The sequence below is a fragment of the Corythoichthys intestinalis genome, chromosome 18 (assembly GCF_030265065.1).
Source record: "Corythoichthys intestinalis isolate RoL2023-P3 chromosome 18, ASM3026506v1, whole genome shotgun sequence".
NCBI classification, from domain to species: Eukaryota; Metazoa; Chordata; class Actinopteri; order Syngnathiformes; family Syngnathidae; genus Corythoichthys; species Corythoichthys intestinalis.
In genome coordinates, this window is record NC_080412.1 from 19,357,877 (window position 1) to 19,374,589 (window position 16,713).

Here is a 16,713-nt window from a genome sequence, read left to right on the forward strand (position 1 = left end):
GCATCTGTGAGCATACTCGCAGCTCAATTTACCTGTGTATCAGAGTTTCCATGACAGTCTTTTGTAAAGTAAAAGCGATGTTTCAAAAACTTCGGCAAAGTATAACTGAGCATGTTTCTAGCCTCATAACTGATTAAGTTTTATCTTGCGAGATTTTACTGAAGGATTTTCATTACCGGTCCCCCCCTCATGTTTTGCAGATTATTAGGAGTAATGAAAACGCTGATGATGCAAAATAGATGATTCTTTGCCAATCCATTTCAATTCAAATAGATTAGGTATCTAGTGCTGTCAAGTTGAGCATTCACAGCCAACTTCCCAGATTAAATGATTTGGACATCTATCGTTGTCAATGGCAGGGAATAAGTTAAGAATATATATTTTATTTATTTGTTGAAAAAATGTAAACTTAGTACCTATTTTCCCATTCTTGTTTACATTTTTTAAACTAAGAAAAAAAAAGAAGAAGAAAAAACCCAGCGAATATTCTCTTACAAATTGTAATGTTTTTTATTTAAATAAAATGCTTGAAAAAAAGATGAAACTGCAATTGTTCTCTTTATCCATTTAAAATGTTTATTCATTTGACATTTTTTCTTTGAGGGAAAAAAAAAAAAAAAAAGGAAATTTAATTATTTAGGGCTGCAGCTTTCAATTATTTAGGTAATCGATTAATCTATCAACTAGTTAGATCGAATAATAGAGTAATCAGATTCAGAGTTAGGAGTTCCAGAATATAGTTTAGGGGATGTAAAACAAAGGCTTGCTAAGATTGCACTTTCAAAAGAGCTTTAAATACAAATACAAAAGGACATTCCCTTCTTCAAACTATGAAGAATTGCACTTTTAAAAACACATATAAAAATAAAATACCTGATCTTAGCCTCAAACTGTATATAAAAAAATAAATAAATGACGATCTAAGTACAACAAAAGAACAATTGGCTAAAATGCATAGAAAAAAAGTCCGCTAGCCTAAATGCTATAAAAGGCTTTTATTTATTTATTTATTTTTTAAACAATGCTCTTAACAAATCATTTAAACACATATTCCCTCATAAACTGCTAAACACACCTATTAACTGAATTATGAATGCATAAAAAACATGAGGTCAAACAAAAACTTAGACCTTATGTTGGTCTTAACAGGGAGCAGCTGGATTCAGCCATGTTCAATGAGTTATGTCATATTCCCCATTGTCACTAGAGGGCAGTGTTTCCACCACACCAAACAATAAAACTAAATGCAAGCACTTTCAAAACAAACGAATACAGCAACACTCTATTTAAACGAATCCTCGAAGCAGCAACATTTGATTCGAATCTTTGTATTTGAGTTACTCGAGTTAATCGATTCATCGTTGCAGCACTAAATTTGTTAATGCCATTTTATTTATTATTTATCAACCTAACAGTGTTTTTATGAGCCATAAACAGAGTATTTCTGTTTTTATTCATTTTATTTATCTAAAGAAATACATAAACAAAAAAATAGTGATTATAATTGAGACCTGGCATCCACATGTAAACCCCCCATTCTGGGATATACTGTATATGTATTAACATTTAGCATTGTACAAATGTGGCCTACATGACCCAAAATGTGATGTCCACATATGTGGTCTTTGATGCCATAAATAGTCACTTGCCTTAAAAAAGGGTTAAACAGCTTCCATTGGTTCCAGACTGGAATTTCTATATTTAGCACTACTCTTTTCCGCTGTCATGGCTGCCAGATAATTAGCCTTGTTTAACCTCGTCGTAATGAGTACTATGCTGATTGGCTGAAGAGAGTGAACCCCCCCCCCACAAGATGACACAGAAGCCACCCCCACTTGCAAAGTTTTAATGGCACGCCCTCTCAAATATTTTGGATAGGAACAAACAGCCACAAAAATGGGGAGAACAGTCTCCAAAAAGCAGCTAGCTGCCATTGGAGACGATGATAATGATGAGGGACTATTTCAGGAATCTCCTTGCGTGCTCATTGGCAGCCCAGATGAAGAAACATCTAATTCAGTTAAGTCCAAAATGAACGGTCACTTGATTGGCCCCACAATTGTTTTCATGGCACTACTGTAGAGCACAAGTCATAATAACAAGGTCTCTAGTAAAAGCATCTAAAGTGAAACCTGAAAGAAGTTTGTAATCAACTTATTTTTACAAATGTTAAAAGTCATGCGAAAAAAAAAAAATATACATATATAATTTGACTATTTCAAGAATAACTTTAGAACGTTCAGAATTTGCCCAACATTTTTTGGGAGGATACTTACTTCCCCTGCAAAAAAACAAACAGTTCCCAATCTAATCATAGTGTTGAAATAAAAAAACAATCTATAGTACTGTATTACTAAAACTAGTGTTAGTAAACGAGTAAAACTAGAACTAAAAGTGATCATCCAGATAAATTTCTGCTGTGAATTTTAATGTGTTTATCACTAATAGACGGCCAATCCATTTGAACTCGCAGGGTTCGTTCATTCGCTGCCAGCCAGTGTTGTTCTCGTTAACGATGACAACAGCAAAAGTATTTCGTCAACGAACACTTTTATTCATGACGATGACAAGACGATAATGAGCTAAGAACGTTTTGGGAGACCAAAAGAACAAGACAAATGCAAGTTTTCGTCTGTTGAGACGAGGACGAGACGTAAATAAGCTATAGTTTTGTTCATATGTTCACAATGTGTGACATTTTATGTGTAGTTAGCCTGCATCGAAGCAGTGTCTGGTTGTGTCGCTCGTAATGTGCTGTGCCCCCCCTCTTCCTTCCCGACTCACCAGTGTGTTATCTCCAGTCTCCATGCAGACTTGCCCATACGGTAAGATTTGTTTTCTTGATCAGAGAGATTATGCAACGTTGCTTTAGCTTTTAAAAGTCTGTGCAGCGTGATCATCACACACTAAATGTAACTTGTAGCATTAGCATAGCATCCGTGTTCACATTAGCATTAGGCTAATGCTAACTAGCATTAGGCTAATGCTAACAGCGAGCGTTCTCTTAAACTTGGCTTCCAATTCGGAACCGGTTCCGAGTGTTTCGAGGCCTCGACATCACAATGAAAAAGCCTTAACGATCCCTTTAACGATCCCTAAAGATGCATATTGCGTCGTGACGTGTCTCGTTGTCCAGACGCATCAAACTAGCACGGCGCCAAGAACCACTCGCTTCAAAGTTCGGCTGTACTTCACCAGGAAAAAGGGTGAAAATGAAAGGTTACGATAGTTTAGCACGAGCATTGCCGCCGTAAAACATAATGACAGCACGTAGGTTCGAACGCTTGAAAGTGTGTCTTCACTTCACGAGGAAAAATTACAACAAAGCGACTTGCAGTCATTGCAAGATGGAAATAACTGCATCGGGAGGGAATAGACTGCACTGTCCTCACCGAGACGCTAAAGCTCAGTCCTGGCTATACAGCTAGCTAAACTCCCAAATGACGATGCAGAAGACGTTGGTATAATAATTTGCTGACTTTATTCAACCATCACTTTAAACTAAAAATAGAAATGAAACAAATCAATTTCGTCACCAATAACAAACAGGTTTGCATCAACGTAAGTCAGCGATGATTAGCTGCTAACACAGTAATAACAAACAGTTAGCATGCGTTCGCTAGCATTAGCACATCGTTTAAACCACTACACATCTGGATTTAAGTGTCCGATCGCGAGTGGAAACACACAACAACAACACAGAAGATGATACATACAGGCGTTGGCTCTGTAGATGTTTTACAAACATTAACATAGGATGTAGGCTCGTGGCTGTGTTTCCCTTTCTCACTAACTCGCTCACTCGCTTGGATGCGGCATTTCTTCATCTTCGCGTGTAAGCGCGCTCTTCTTCACGTGAGCGCGCTCTTCTTCGCGTGAGGAAGCGCAATGGCGCCACCACTTGAGCGTGAAAGCGCCATAAAAACTAAAAGGCATGCATTTCAATATACTGGTAAATAAAAACAGGGGTCCCCAAACTACGGCCCGCGGCTCCATATTTGGTCCGGCCCCCTGAACAATTCCAGAGAGCATTTTGAAATTTTTTTTTTCTCCCTCAGTAGTGTTATTTATTTCCTGGCCTTTTTCAGTGAATAACTCAGAGAGGATTATTTGGTTATTATCTATTTAATTAATAGTGCTATTATTATTTATTATTATTATACACTTTTGTTCCGTGAAGAATCCACAGAGGGTCATTTGATTGTGGCTTTCTGAAAAACAATAATTTTTTTACATTTACGCACTCCTGCAATCGTCACACTTTTTCTGTTACAAACTGACCCCGGCCTCTCATCAGAGAAGGGAAAAGTTCTTTGGCCCTCACAGGAAAAAGTTTGGGGACATTGCCAAAGGCAGAACAACGACCTATATGCCAAAATATACCAATATTTTTTATTTCTATTAGAAAAATGTTTCAGTAAAATGTTACACATTCTTGTGCATTTGCCACTTATTGCCACAGTTAACATTGAGGCTTTGGGCCTCTTTTGACCTCGTTGTGAGTTTGTAAGGTTGTGACTTCTGATTAAACAAACTTGATGCCAATCAAAATGTTTGTTCTTCTTTTTCCCGAAATTAGAATCGATAAGAGAATCGATAAAGAATCGAATCGTTAAGCAATATCGATAATGGAATCGGAATCGTAAAAAAATCGTATAAATTCCCATCCCTAGTCAAGCCAGTTTACAACACGCTTATATTCCTCTATCATTTTCATCTTCATTTCAATGGTGAGCGTCACTTTTTTTTCACCACCTGCACTAACCTTCTTGGAACCCATGTTGATTTCTTTCACAAGAAAATATGCCGTGCATCTGTCTCCGGCAAAACAAAGAAACTGCAGTGCTGTCATAAATCATCGTATTTCGAGCATGTCCTTGGATGTAGAAACAAACGGCGAGTAAAATTTTCGTCAGAGGTCGAAAAGATCGCGTGTCAAAGCGACCGTATGTCGAGGTACCATTGTAGTTGCAAACCTTTGTATATTATTTTTATAAATTTGTATTATTTTTATATATTTATTTTATTTTTATATTATAATATTATTATTTTGAGTAAAAATTTTAATTTTACAAACGGAAACATTTTTAGCAAACATCAACTGAAAGTTTTTGCCCCCCCCAAAAAAAGATGAAGACAAACACATTTATAAAAGATGAGTAAAATATGACTAAGATAAATAAATATTATAGTCTAAAAGACTAAGACGAAGACAAAAATTAGAAAGGCCTGCCAAAAACAACACTGCTGCCAGGCCTCCCAATTCAAATGGATGGTATGTCTAACACTGTCAATGGCAGCCAATGAGTTAAAAAGTCATTTGAAATGCGATACAAACCTTCAAAAATTTTGAAATCTTGTATTAATGAAAATTGGAGAATTTGGGGAACATTCAGTTCTTGTCCGATTCTTGAAAAAGAGAACTAAAAGTTGTGAATACTGTGTATATGTGGAAAATGAATATATATATGTTGTTTGCTATGCGCAAATTGTTACATGATCTGTCACAGAGAGCCTTAAAATTAAGATCTCAGCTTGGCATTAGATCTACTTAACATCAATGGACATCGGAGAGTCCTTCCATCTAAATTAAACACCTCATTCCGCCTCACATCTGCTAACGGAGGAGGATTTACATCCTCTTCTTTCCATCTTGGCACTCGCACCGTCTTCACATTTCCGTAGCGGAAGGGAAAGGGGCATCACGATAAACAACGCCAGGGCCTGCCAAGTTTTCCCGACTATGTTGATTACCATTGCGTCTGTTGTGATTTAGGGCTATTGCAGCACGGTGCCACCGCACCGTCAATCATCATTTGCGCCAAGCCAGATGAGATCGGCCGATCCCGGCTCGTCGTCAAAAACAAAATATCTAAATGTACTGCATGCAGCAAAAGAAGCGAGAGGGTGTTGTTTGTTAGTTCCCTACCGGTGTGGATTTGCCGGTGGGCCTCCAGGGATTCTTCTGTCTGGAATTGAGCACCGCACTGGTCGCATACGATGGCCTTCTCTCCAGCTGGAGGGCAAAAACACAAGAGGAGAGTGGACGTTTATTACATGCTGAGCAACACGCAGACAAAACAGTGTTCAGAAGAGTAAGCCTGCTTACTACAGTGATAATGGAAAATGTCATAACTGAAATGTCACAATCTGACAAAAATTGTACATTTTTAAGCTAATGTTAACATTTTGAAAGCGACAAATTTTGTTTAATTGACATTTTGATTGCATGCGTTGAAAGAGTTTACTCTGTAGAGTGCCTGCTTACCCGTCAAGTGTGAAATTATACAACTAAGGAGCTCTAAGGCGAGCTCTGAATACTTGATAATAACAGTGATAAAGTCTTTGCTCTCGTCTGGAGAAAACTGGGGGGAAAAAATGCATACTACATTGGTGCCTTTTGTATACTGGACTGTCTCAGAAAATTAGAATACACAATATTCTAATTTTTTGAGACAGTCCTGTGTATATATACAGGACTGTCTCAGGAAATTAGAATACACAATATTCTAATTGACTGACTGTCTCAGGAAATTAGAATATTGTGTATTCTAATTTCCTGAGACAGTCCTGTATATATACACAGGACTGTCTCAAAAAATTAGAATATTGTGTATTCTAATTTTCTGAGACAGTCCAGTATGTGTGACGTCTGAGTCATTTCTTTTAGCTTCAACTCATTGGCCGCCACTGATGGCAACAGACGTTCAATCCATTTGAACTGCGGAGGCTAGCAGCGAATGAACAGTCAACCAGTGAGAAAGTTAATTGACTGTAAAGTTGTTCAATAATGACTTTTTATAAGATAACCTTGGTCCTGATATTGTCAAACTCCAAAAATCTGATAGACAAGTTTCCAAGGTACTTCCGCTTTACTTTCTTAGGTCTGCAAGCAGCTTCAGTTTTAGGATTTCTCCATTCAAAACAACAGTGGAGCTGGAGTAACAATACTCATCAAAATTCCTTAAAAAGACAATTTGGAAATACCGCATCCATCTGCCATCATTACGACAGGGGAGGACAACATGTTCACGAAGGCAGATGTGGAACCAAGCTCAAGCCACCACCAAGACCGGGTGTTTTTGTAGACAAGTTGCCACTGTGTTATGGAAGCTATTCCTGCATTTTCATGCGTCCGGTGCTCAAAAAGACACTGAGGGTAAAATCTTGCGTATGAAACAACTTGTTGCATTTAATATTGTTATTACGATGATGATTGCAATTATGATGATCTTTAATATTATTTACTACGACTACTGTATCTGCTGCTAGCCTGTTGCTAATCAGTAAGTGTAGATGGCACAATTATGTCAACGCTAAATGCAAGTGTAACAAGTTTTTTGTTCGTTTATTTACAGTTGGAAAACACTGTTAGGAAAGGGAAGATACCTTGATGTGCCTCACAGCAACACTTACTGTACATTGATGGACATATATCGAGACTGCGTCATTCTACCCAGGGGTGGCTGAGAGGCTGGGGCTGGAGGCGGTGTCTGGCCTCGCGGCAGACCGTGAGCTCGATAGATTCAACTATTAGCTTTTAAACTGCAGCAACTTTAAGATACACTATTGAAGCTGGAATTACCAAGGACAGCGGGAGAAAGCCCGTCTGGATGCCGCCGACGGTCAGCGTAATGTTGGGTGGAAGTTCGGCCAAGCCCTAAAGCCGCTCCAGAGCTCTGCTGTCTGATATCACATTCTCGTATGCTATTTTTCTAATAACTTTATAAATTGGGATATATTGACCTGCCTTGCACATGCACCAATTATAGACATCATTACACACTTCGTCATTCTTCGCGCGACGCCTTATCAGGTGGGGCCGAGCTTAATTTAGTGATAGCCGAAGACGGGACACGCTCATGTCGGATTTAAGCTTGGATTTACTTACGATTGGATTTAACTACGAAAGCTGCACCGCATACACACAGGAAGGATTGTCTCAGGAGTGATTTGTTCGAGGATTCAAGGTAAATATTATATTTTTCGTACCATGCATGCGTGATTGAAGCATTTATTCGTAGGAATTTTCTTCTTTGTTTATACATGGAGGAGGCTAATTTTCGTAACCGACTAGCCTCATAGTTTACTTTTAACCAAGAATCGAGACTGTTTTATGTCTATATCTATAAAGAATTCAGGGATTTAAGCATTTATTCACAAGAATTTTCGCCACAAAAGCTTTGTTTCCAACAGGTGGCCGCTAGCCTGATTCGCTAACATGGTAGCATTGTACTTCGTCAATTTACGTAAAATAAATGCTAACTGCACGGTTTCTTTGCTTTTAACCAAGAATCGAGACTGTTTTACGTCCATATCTATGAAGTATTTGGGGATTTTAGCATGTATTCACAACAATTTTTGCCACAAAAGCTCCTTTTACGCCAGGCGGCCGCTAGCCTCGTTCGCTAACAGTATATAGTGTATAATGATAATAAAGGGCTATTCTATTCTATAATAAGTTGTGATTGTATATTTAATTTATTAATAATCTATTTACATATTTATAATTGATTCTGCATGTTTTCCTCAAGTATTAAGTTTTTGATGTTAAATTTAGTGATTTATTAGCTGTTGAAAACTTTAAAGTGCTTGTGACACGAAAAAGCATGTTTATTTCATAATACACGCGGTATTTTATGCTCCTGAATGATATGGACCGCTTGGATGTGTGTGGAAGCGATCGCTATATTTATTTAGTTTTTTGAATCCCGCGCCAGGAAAATGAGTGACTTCCGGCTTCGGTCTCGCATTGAGGAGGAGGGCGCTGTGACGTGTACGGTAGAAGACGTCCTCTTCACGCTACAGTGTACTGTTGTGTATGAGGACGAAGGATTCAGCTGATTTTGCGGATTAATACTTTTATTTTTTGCATCACGCCAGCCAAACGGCTGCAGAAAAATCATTCTGTATGCGGGAGAGGCGTATGCGCCTTTTTGGAGTTTCAAAAGGTTCCCATTCACCGTGGATATTTACTGTGGGACCATTGGACTTATAAGGAAGTGAGTAAACATCTTGTTTTGTATTATGTCAAATACGAATACAGTGATTACAAAGTAAACACTATAAAATTCCTTTAAATAAAGGACTACTTACGTTTGATCATTGATAGGCATGTAAAAAGCTATCCTCCCGCTCATTAGCAGTTAGCTGTTAGCACGTTAGCTACACAACAATTCCAGCCACCCTCCTCCAGGGAACGAACTGTAAATTGCTCTCCGCCGGGCGGTTTGCCGATCCGCAAAGAAACTCGACAACCGGGTCGTCATGTCAAATAATCCAGGCTAGTTATGTGTAATTTTCCACTTCGAAGACTTTGAAACATCCCTCGGTTCGGGTTAGCATGTCGGCTAGCTGTCACTCCTTCTGGTCTGTTTACATTCTCCGAAGCCGGGGAAGGGAAATGACATATGTCCGATTTAGGTGTCATAAAATATCGTTCGGCAGGTGTGACAGTAAAGGTAAAGTCAACTGTTTTGACCATTATGGAGTAATTTTGCCATGTCGTCTTGAATAAATGGATTTTTATTATTTTATATTCCATTTAGCACAAGTTATTTGTCATGACCATGCCATTTATTTAGCAATTGGGGAAAGTACTTGGGTAAAAAGAATATCCTGTAAAAATATTGAAGTAAAGAGACAGAAACAATGACATTTTGCCGCTCTCTTCGTCGCGTTTTCCTCATTGTGAATAGTTCCCCCTCGACGGGCTGACTGGTCCTTCTCAAGCCATTTATATAGCTATTGGGGAAAAATACTTGGATAAAAAGAATATCATGTAAAAATATTGAAGTAAAGAGACAGAAACAATGACATTTTGCCGCTCTCTTCGTCGCGTTTTCCTCATTGTGAATAGTTCCCCCTCGACGGGCTGACTGGTCCTTCTCAAGCCATTTATATAGCTATTGGGGAAAATACTTGGATAAAAAGAATATCCTGTAAAAATATTGGGAGTAGAGAGACTGAAACAATGACATTTTGCAGCTCTCTTCGTCTCGTTTTCCTCGTTCTGAACAATTCCCCCTCAATGGGCTGAATAGTAAAACCGATGAGCCTAGTCTACCGCTGACGTCATCCACCTGTTGGGGACGCTAAAGCCCTATAATTGTAGGCGTGGCTAACCGGCAGATTAAAAGACTAATTTCTCGTCATCTGCGCTTTGCTAAATTGTTGTATATGGTCGAATCGTCTCAAAATATGATTCTAATTCACATAATAATGCCATTTAAGACTTTTTTTCTGGTGTCGTATGCTCTTTAATGAAATAAATAGAATACAAAAAAATAATAAGTTGCTATTTTGGTCAAAAACTTATAAGTTAAATATTGCTCTTGATCCTGAAAATAAAGGTAATTATCTCTGCATTTGGTGATTTTTGTGCATCTAGTGTTATACTTAAAAAAAGAAAGAAAAAAAAAAAAATTCAGGATTTTATAAGGGAACGACTTTGAATTTTTTGATGCCGCTGCTCATGGAGACTCATATATGGCCTGTTTTGGTTTTAGGTCAGTAGCAGCTTTGGTTTTGTAAATAATTGAATTTGACGTTTTTGAAAATAGGCCCCCAACGAATCGTCCCCTTTTCCCATGTCATGTCAATAGGTTATGAAGTCTATGCACCAATCGTTTTAAATAAAACAAGAAATGGAATCATGTTGTCCAAATGTTTTATTGCAATCAATATCTGTAATTAAAAAAATGACACTATTTTTGTTCATATGTACATATACCTTGTAATATTTCCTTGGGACAACACAATCCATGTCAGCACTTCTGCATTCGGCGAATGTAATATAATTTGTACTTTCACTTCATTTTGGTCACTCAAAAGGCCGGCGTATCAATCTATACCTCACGTCAAAACAGGCTGACAGGTTGTTATAATTTTGTCCACTAATGATCAACGAAGTGATAAGAACAATTATACATTCTCATCTACGTCGTGCTGAATCCATTTCTGGAGATTCGGTGGGTTCCTCTGGCTAGATTTAGCAGTTTTAACATTGTCAACACACTGATTGCTTCAACCGCAAGTCATGTTGTTCTTTCTAAACGAGAAGTTCGGAGCAGACATTTTGTAAGATGGCGCCACCCATGTTTTGCTCAGGAAAATTGTCTATACATCAACTCCGATATATCAACAGATTGTGGACGCGGACTTAGCATATTAATTATTATTCAATCATTTACTGTTAATTTATTTTTTTTCACCATGATGGTCTACTCACATAACAGGTCCCAAGGAGCTTAGTTTGGAGACGTCTAAAGGTCAATCAGTATAACTGCTGTACGAAGCTGTGACCAGCCCTTGTACGAAGGCAGAAGCCTTCTACATTCACTTTGAAGGCAGCATGCATATTGGCCCAAAACCAATAATGAAAAACCAATGTCATTATCAGATATCATTTTAAAATGCTTTTACAGCTATCCGATAATATCGGACAACTCTAACAGATTGAATTTTCATGAAAGCGATATGGATAATGATATGGACCCCAGATGTGTTTGATGAAATGTGTAACAAGCAGAAAAGCTTTAAAAGAAAGCTGTGCTCTCATCTGAGTCCATTCAGGTTCATTATTTTGAAGTACACATTCAAATCAGAGTGCTTATTTATCTGTTGTCAACATAAGCTGCCACTTTTTCTTGCTCTTGTTTTCCTGGCTGCGTTCATTTATCGACAACCTTGTACAGCAATGAGCGCATGTATACAGTATGCACATCAGAGAAGACTAATTATGGTTTTACAGGCTTTGGCAAGGCACACTGTACATGCCATACGCATCACACATCAAACACACGCACCAAGTGAACATCTGGTGGCTGTGTTTGTATGCCTGCGTGTACGCGTCCAGCGCCAGCAGACACCGATCCCTCACGGTTTGTTCTTGGCAGGGCCTCTGGGGTTACGGCACCTCCAGACACAACGAAAGAGCACCATGAAAACAGGAAGCAGATTCTTAGATGACCGAAAAGAAAACAAGAAAATGAAAAAGAGTTGGGGGGGGGGGGGGGGATTTTGTGCGGTTTTCAGTTGCGGTGACATGAGGGAACGGTCTGTACTGTAACGAGCGCCGACTGAAAAAGCAGAAATGACACAGAGTGTACATGACACTGTGTGCCTGCCAGAACAGCGCTTATGCAACAAGTTATGCAAAAGACGGAAAAAAAAGAGGAAAATAAGACCGTGAGCACGCTGTACCAAGTGAGCACGGCCGGATCGTGAAATACAATCTCATGAATCGCGGCACATCTTGGACTCATCTGTGGTTAAATCGATTTGATAAAAAAAGAATCATATTCAAAAGGTATAATTAACTAGCTATGGTGGACGTGACGGTGAGCATAATGCAGATTGGCACTTCACTCTTTCAGTGCCATTGATGCTGATAGATGTCCAATCATGTGGCTCTTTTTTTATTTTTCTGCTGTGAATTTTAATTAGTTTGTCAGCAGTAGACATGTTGCGGTCATGTAGTCTCCAATATTAACATTTGGGAGTAAAATAAAAATGATTATATTTATTATTCATAATAATCATTATTTTAATCTATTTTTATGAATAAATAAAGTAATTAAAATGTTAATAAAAGCAACATCAAAATGAAACAGAACGACACTCTGGTTATGGCCCCCAATAGTTCCATGAGTTCCACATGTGCATTCACTGAACACTTCAGAATTAGCTAATGAAGCTTTTTTTCCCCCTTTCCAAATTCTAAACTTATAGATCTTAGCTAGCGAGCTAATATTTAAGCGAATTCCTGTTCAAATTTCTTCACATTTTGAAACATGATTTCAAACAGGTCAAAATTTGAGTCCGTGCCAGCCGTAGGTCTGTTATACTTCCTTATACCCAGTACAGGTCAAGCTTCCACTGAGCAAACCAGTTCCTAGCAGCGAATGAACAGTCGACTGGTGACAAAGTTAATAGACGGTAAAATTGTTCATTAATTACTTTTTATTTGATAACATATATCCCGGTATTGTCCAACTCCAAAAATCCGATACATCATATCAGTTATATCAAACCGATACCGATATTACCGAACTTAAAATATTAATTATTTTCCAATCATTTATTGTTTTAATTTTTGCACCATGATGGTCTGCTCACATAACAAATCCCAAGCAGCTTAGTTTGGAGAAGTATAATGGTCAAAAATAGACATGTGCCGATTACTGGTTTCAAGGTATACCGTGGTATGAAAACGTCAAGGTTTCAAAACCGCAAATATTTTTCGTCATACCGTCCCTCACTTACTGGCAATTTTTTATGTCCCAAATGTCCCCATCGCTTGCAGCTGTAAGGCTCAACCCTCCCCCACTGGTTGTTGCTCAGTGTCAGTGAGTCAGCTGTGCTACACGATGGCTGGAGGAGGTGAAACTCCAGAACTTTTCGCCCATCGAAGAAAACAAAATTGCCGGTATGGGAATACTAGCTATAGCTACAGAACAGTTACAGACAGCCGCAGCTTAGAGGAGGATGGCCAACCGACATGTAAAACATGTCTGGGGAGGGTGGCTGCCGAGGAGGCGATAGCTCCGATATGGTTTCATATTTATATAAAATTAAAGGTTAGTAAACACTGTCATGAACGTTTCCCACCAGGTTCGAAAGAAATTTACATCAGCATGTTTAGTGTGTCTAGTGTTGGTAAAACATGTGTTTTTTCCTCTCTAGCAACTGTCTGTGTTGAGAAAGAGTGTTTGTGTTACAGTAATGTAAACATGATACAAGTCAAACACACATGCTTTTTTTTGAAAATAATTATTTTTGTTCTGATGGTAATAATGTTGAGCTGTGGCTGTGGGTTTAGGCTCACCTAAAGGACTGCATTTATTTGAATTTTATTTAGAATATTCAGTACTTTTTTTGTTATTTTTAAATTTATTTTAAAATTATATACAACTTGCTTATATGTTTTATAAAATTAAAGTCCTGCTCAATGGAAAAAGTTTTTTTTTCCCTCAAAGTAACACATTTTAGAGCTGTAATTGCAATACCATAATACCGTGAAACCATGATATTTTTGCTTAAGGTTATCATACTGTCAGAATCTCATACCAGCACATGCCTGGTCAATAAGCATAACTGCTGTGCGAAGCTGTGACCAGCCCTTGTACAAAATGGAATAAAGCCTGTAAATTGGGGGCAAACCAGTCCAAAACCTGGTCTAAAACATCATTTTTCCTAGATTTAGAAAACATAAAATAGGACCCTGTCTGTCATAACCTGCGCCAAACCGCTTAAACCTATCACCAAACTTAAGTTAAGAACCACTGCTCTAATGTAATTTATAGTCGTTAAATAGACCGAACGTCTGCCGGTGTCAACGGTAGCAATTGATTAATAATTTACACGGTTTTATGCAAACTAGTTCATAGCAAGCTTTTTACTTTAATATTTATGATTCGCTGAGGCGATCAGTTCGTGTAGGCCAGGTCGCTTTCTTGTGCCTGGCTCAAATTGGTCCAGATTGTGTTTTATGTTGTACCCCACTTTAGCGTGTTTGTTTTCCATCATTCCGACAGCATAAGGACGTCCCCTTTGTAGCGATGGGAGAGCGGCCTTTTGTTGGCGGTGATCTAGAACACCCGAGACAAAGATAACAGCTGATGTGCGCCCCTTATTCCGCATCCAAAACGCCCATCTTTCCAAGTTCACCCACTCGCCATCAAAGGGGAACTAGAGATTTATCGCTTTTATTTGGCAGTTAAAGGTTCTAATGGCCAGAAGTGGCGCCCCCCTCAGATTCCCCTCATTGCTGTTAGTTATTGAGCGCTTGGCGCGGGCGATGTGTACCTTGGCCTTACCCGCCTAGCTCCTTCTTCGGTGCCCCGCTGCGACCTCACACAAGTTGATCCTCCTTGAAGCGAAGCAGTCGGCGGACACCTCCTCGCAATTTATGGGCGGGTGCCACAAGCGGGGGGCACGGCCCGCACTAAACTGCCTCCCGCCCCGTGCCTGGCCCATTTAGCACATGCCTCATGGCCTCCCACTAGACTCACCGCTGCCATCTCGGCTTTAAAAAGCGAAGCTGATTTACTACAAATGACCTCGCTTTTACAATACCGTCGACGCCATTGTGTTGATCTTAGTCCCTGGAAAGCCACGATTGCCTTTTTTTTTTTTTTTTTTTTTAAACCAGATTAAATTCTCTATTCAAACAAAGTTCACACCTGAATACGGCATGGTGCAATCACAAAAGTTGCACTCATGGCCACAGAGGGCTAATGAATTCACCATTGCCATTCTGTCTTACGCAGTATTTATTCATCCAAAGAGGCGAGGGGCATTTATCAACTTCAACTGGAAGAGAAAAAGAAAATCACCATTACATCCTGGAAACTATCTCTTTGAAAAATGTGTCAAAAACGTTACATGTAGTCTTGCTTAACAAATCAATTACACCACCTGCCATGAGTTATATAGAACAATATTAAGACTTTTTTTTTTGCACTATTACAGTCTGCATTACATTTTCCCATTTAGAACAGGAACAAATAATTACACTAACCAATAAAGGTTTGTTGCATTGAAGCAAACAGTAGTTCTTGCATAATTTTGGGGTGCTGAATCTAAATATGACCTTTGTTTTTTTTCTGTAAACTGCCACCTTTTCTCCAAATTAAGATTTAGATTTTTGGTGCATTTTAAAATTAATTGCAAAGGAATATTTTCAACATAGTAGGTATATACAGTAGTTGGCACTTAAAATAAACAGCCCAAAACGTCACAATATGTATCAAAATACCAGTCCAGCAATAGGGAAAATGTGACAAAGTGCTCCAATATGTGAAACTCAATCAATATTTGACAATTCAGAAAAATACAGTATATAGAACTCAACAAACGACTGAAAAGTTTAACTGGTTTTGGGTGAAAATATATGAGCAATCTTTATAAAATACCACTAATATATGAATAAGAGTGTGACAATATCTCGATACAGCGATATATCGCGATATTTTGCAACCCGATCGGTTATCGATATGCTCCCGCCAAGCATCGATACTTTTATTTGACATATTGGCCATACAATGGAGTATGGAAGCTGTAAACTGCTCAATGTTTGTTGAGCAATTCCTTGGCGGTCCACTAGGGGCGCTCAACAGTGGTGGTGAAGGTAAAGTGTGCACAAGTCGCCTAGAGAAGAAGAGCGGTCCCAAGTGGGTTGAAAAAAATAAAAAAGCTTCGTGGGAACGGTGGAGGAAAAAGTGAGAAAAATATTGCTGAAAATCACACATGTGGACACACTTTGGATTTTACACCAACAATAAAGGAAGTAAGGTGAACAAGGACTTTGCTGTATGCAAGAATTGTCTAATAAAATAAGGTTCACTGGCAGCTGGTGACTAATTGGAGACCGGATTTCTATGGAGCATCACTTGAGGTAATAAAGTTTTGCAATGTACTAGTAATTGATTTTTTCATTTAAATGTATTATTTTGATTACATATTTGAGAACCACTTTCCATCTAGTTTACTACACAAACTGTTATGACTGCCATTTTGATACAATAAGCTATAAAAACGGTTTGAATAGCTTCCAAGATATATAAGGTGACGTGCATGATAATTAATGTGTCCTACATATTAAAAACAGGTAATTATTGCATTTTTAATTTCTATTCATTCAATTCATATATTTTTTTAAATTCACTCCATACTTCCAAGTTCCAACACACACAAAAAATCAGAATTTCA

The 16,713-nt window shown here is 38.4% G+C and overlaps 1 protein-coding gene across 2 annotated transcripts in view; it reads right to left on the minus strand.

The window, feature by feature from the left end:
* The window catches only part of zbtb16a (zinc finger and BTB domain containing 16a), a 242,547-nt gene that overhangs the window by 104,389 nt on the left and 121,445 nt on the right, over window positions 1-16,713 (minus strand). Inside the window, exon 4 of one of the 2 annotated variants that reach the window (XM_057820443.1) lies at window positions 5,930-6,016. In XM_057820443.1, the coding sequence (XP_057676426.1) occupies window positions 5,930-6,016 (87 nt within the window). Of the gene's footprint in view, window positions 1-5,929; window positions 6,017-16,713 lie in introns of those variants that run through there. The other variant, XR_009061280.1, reaches the window with a different exon arrangement.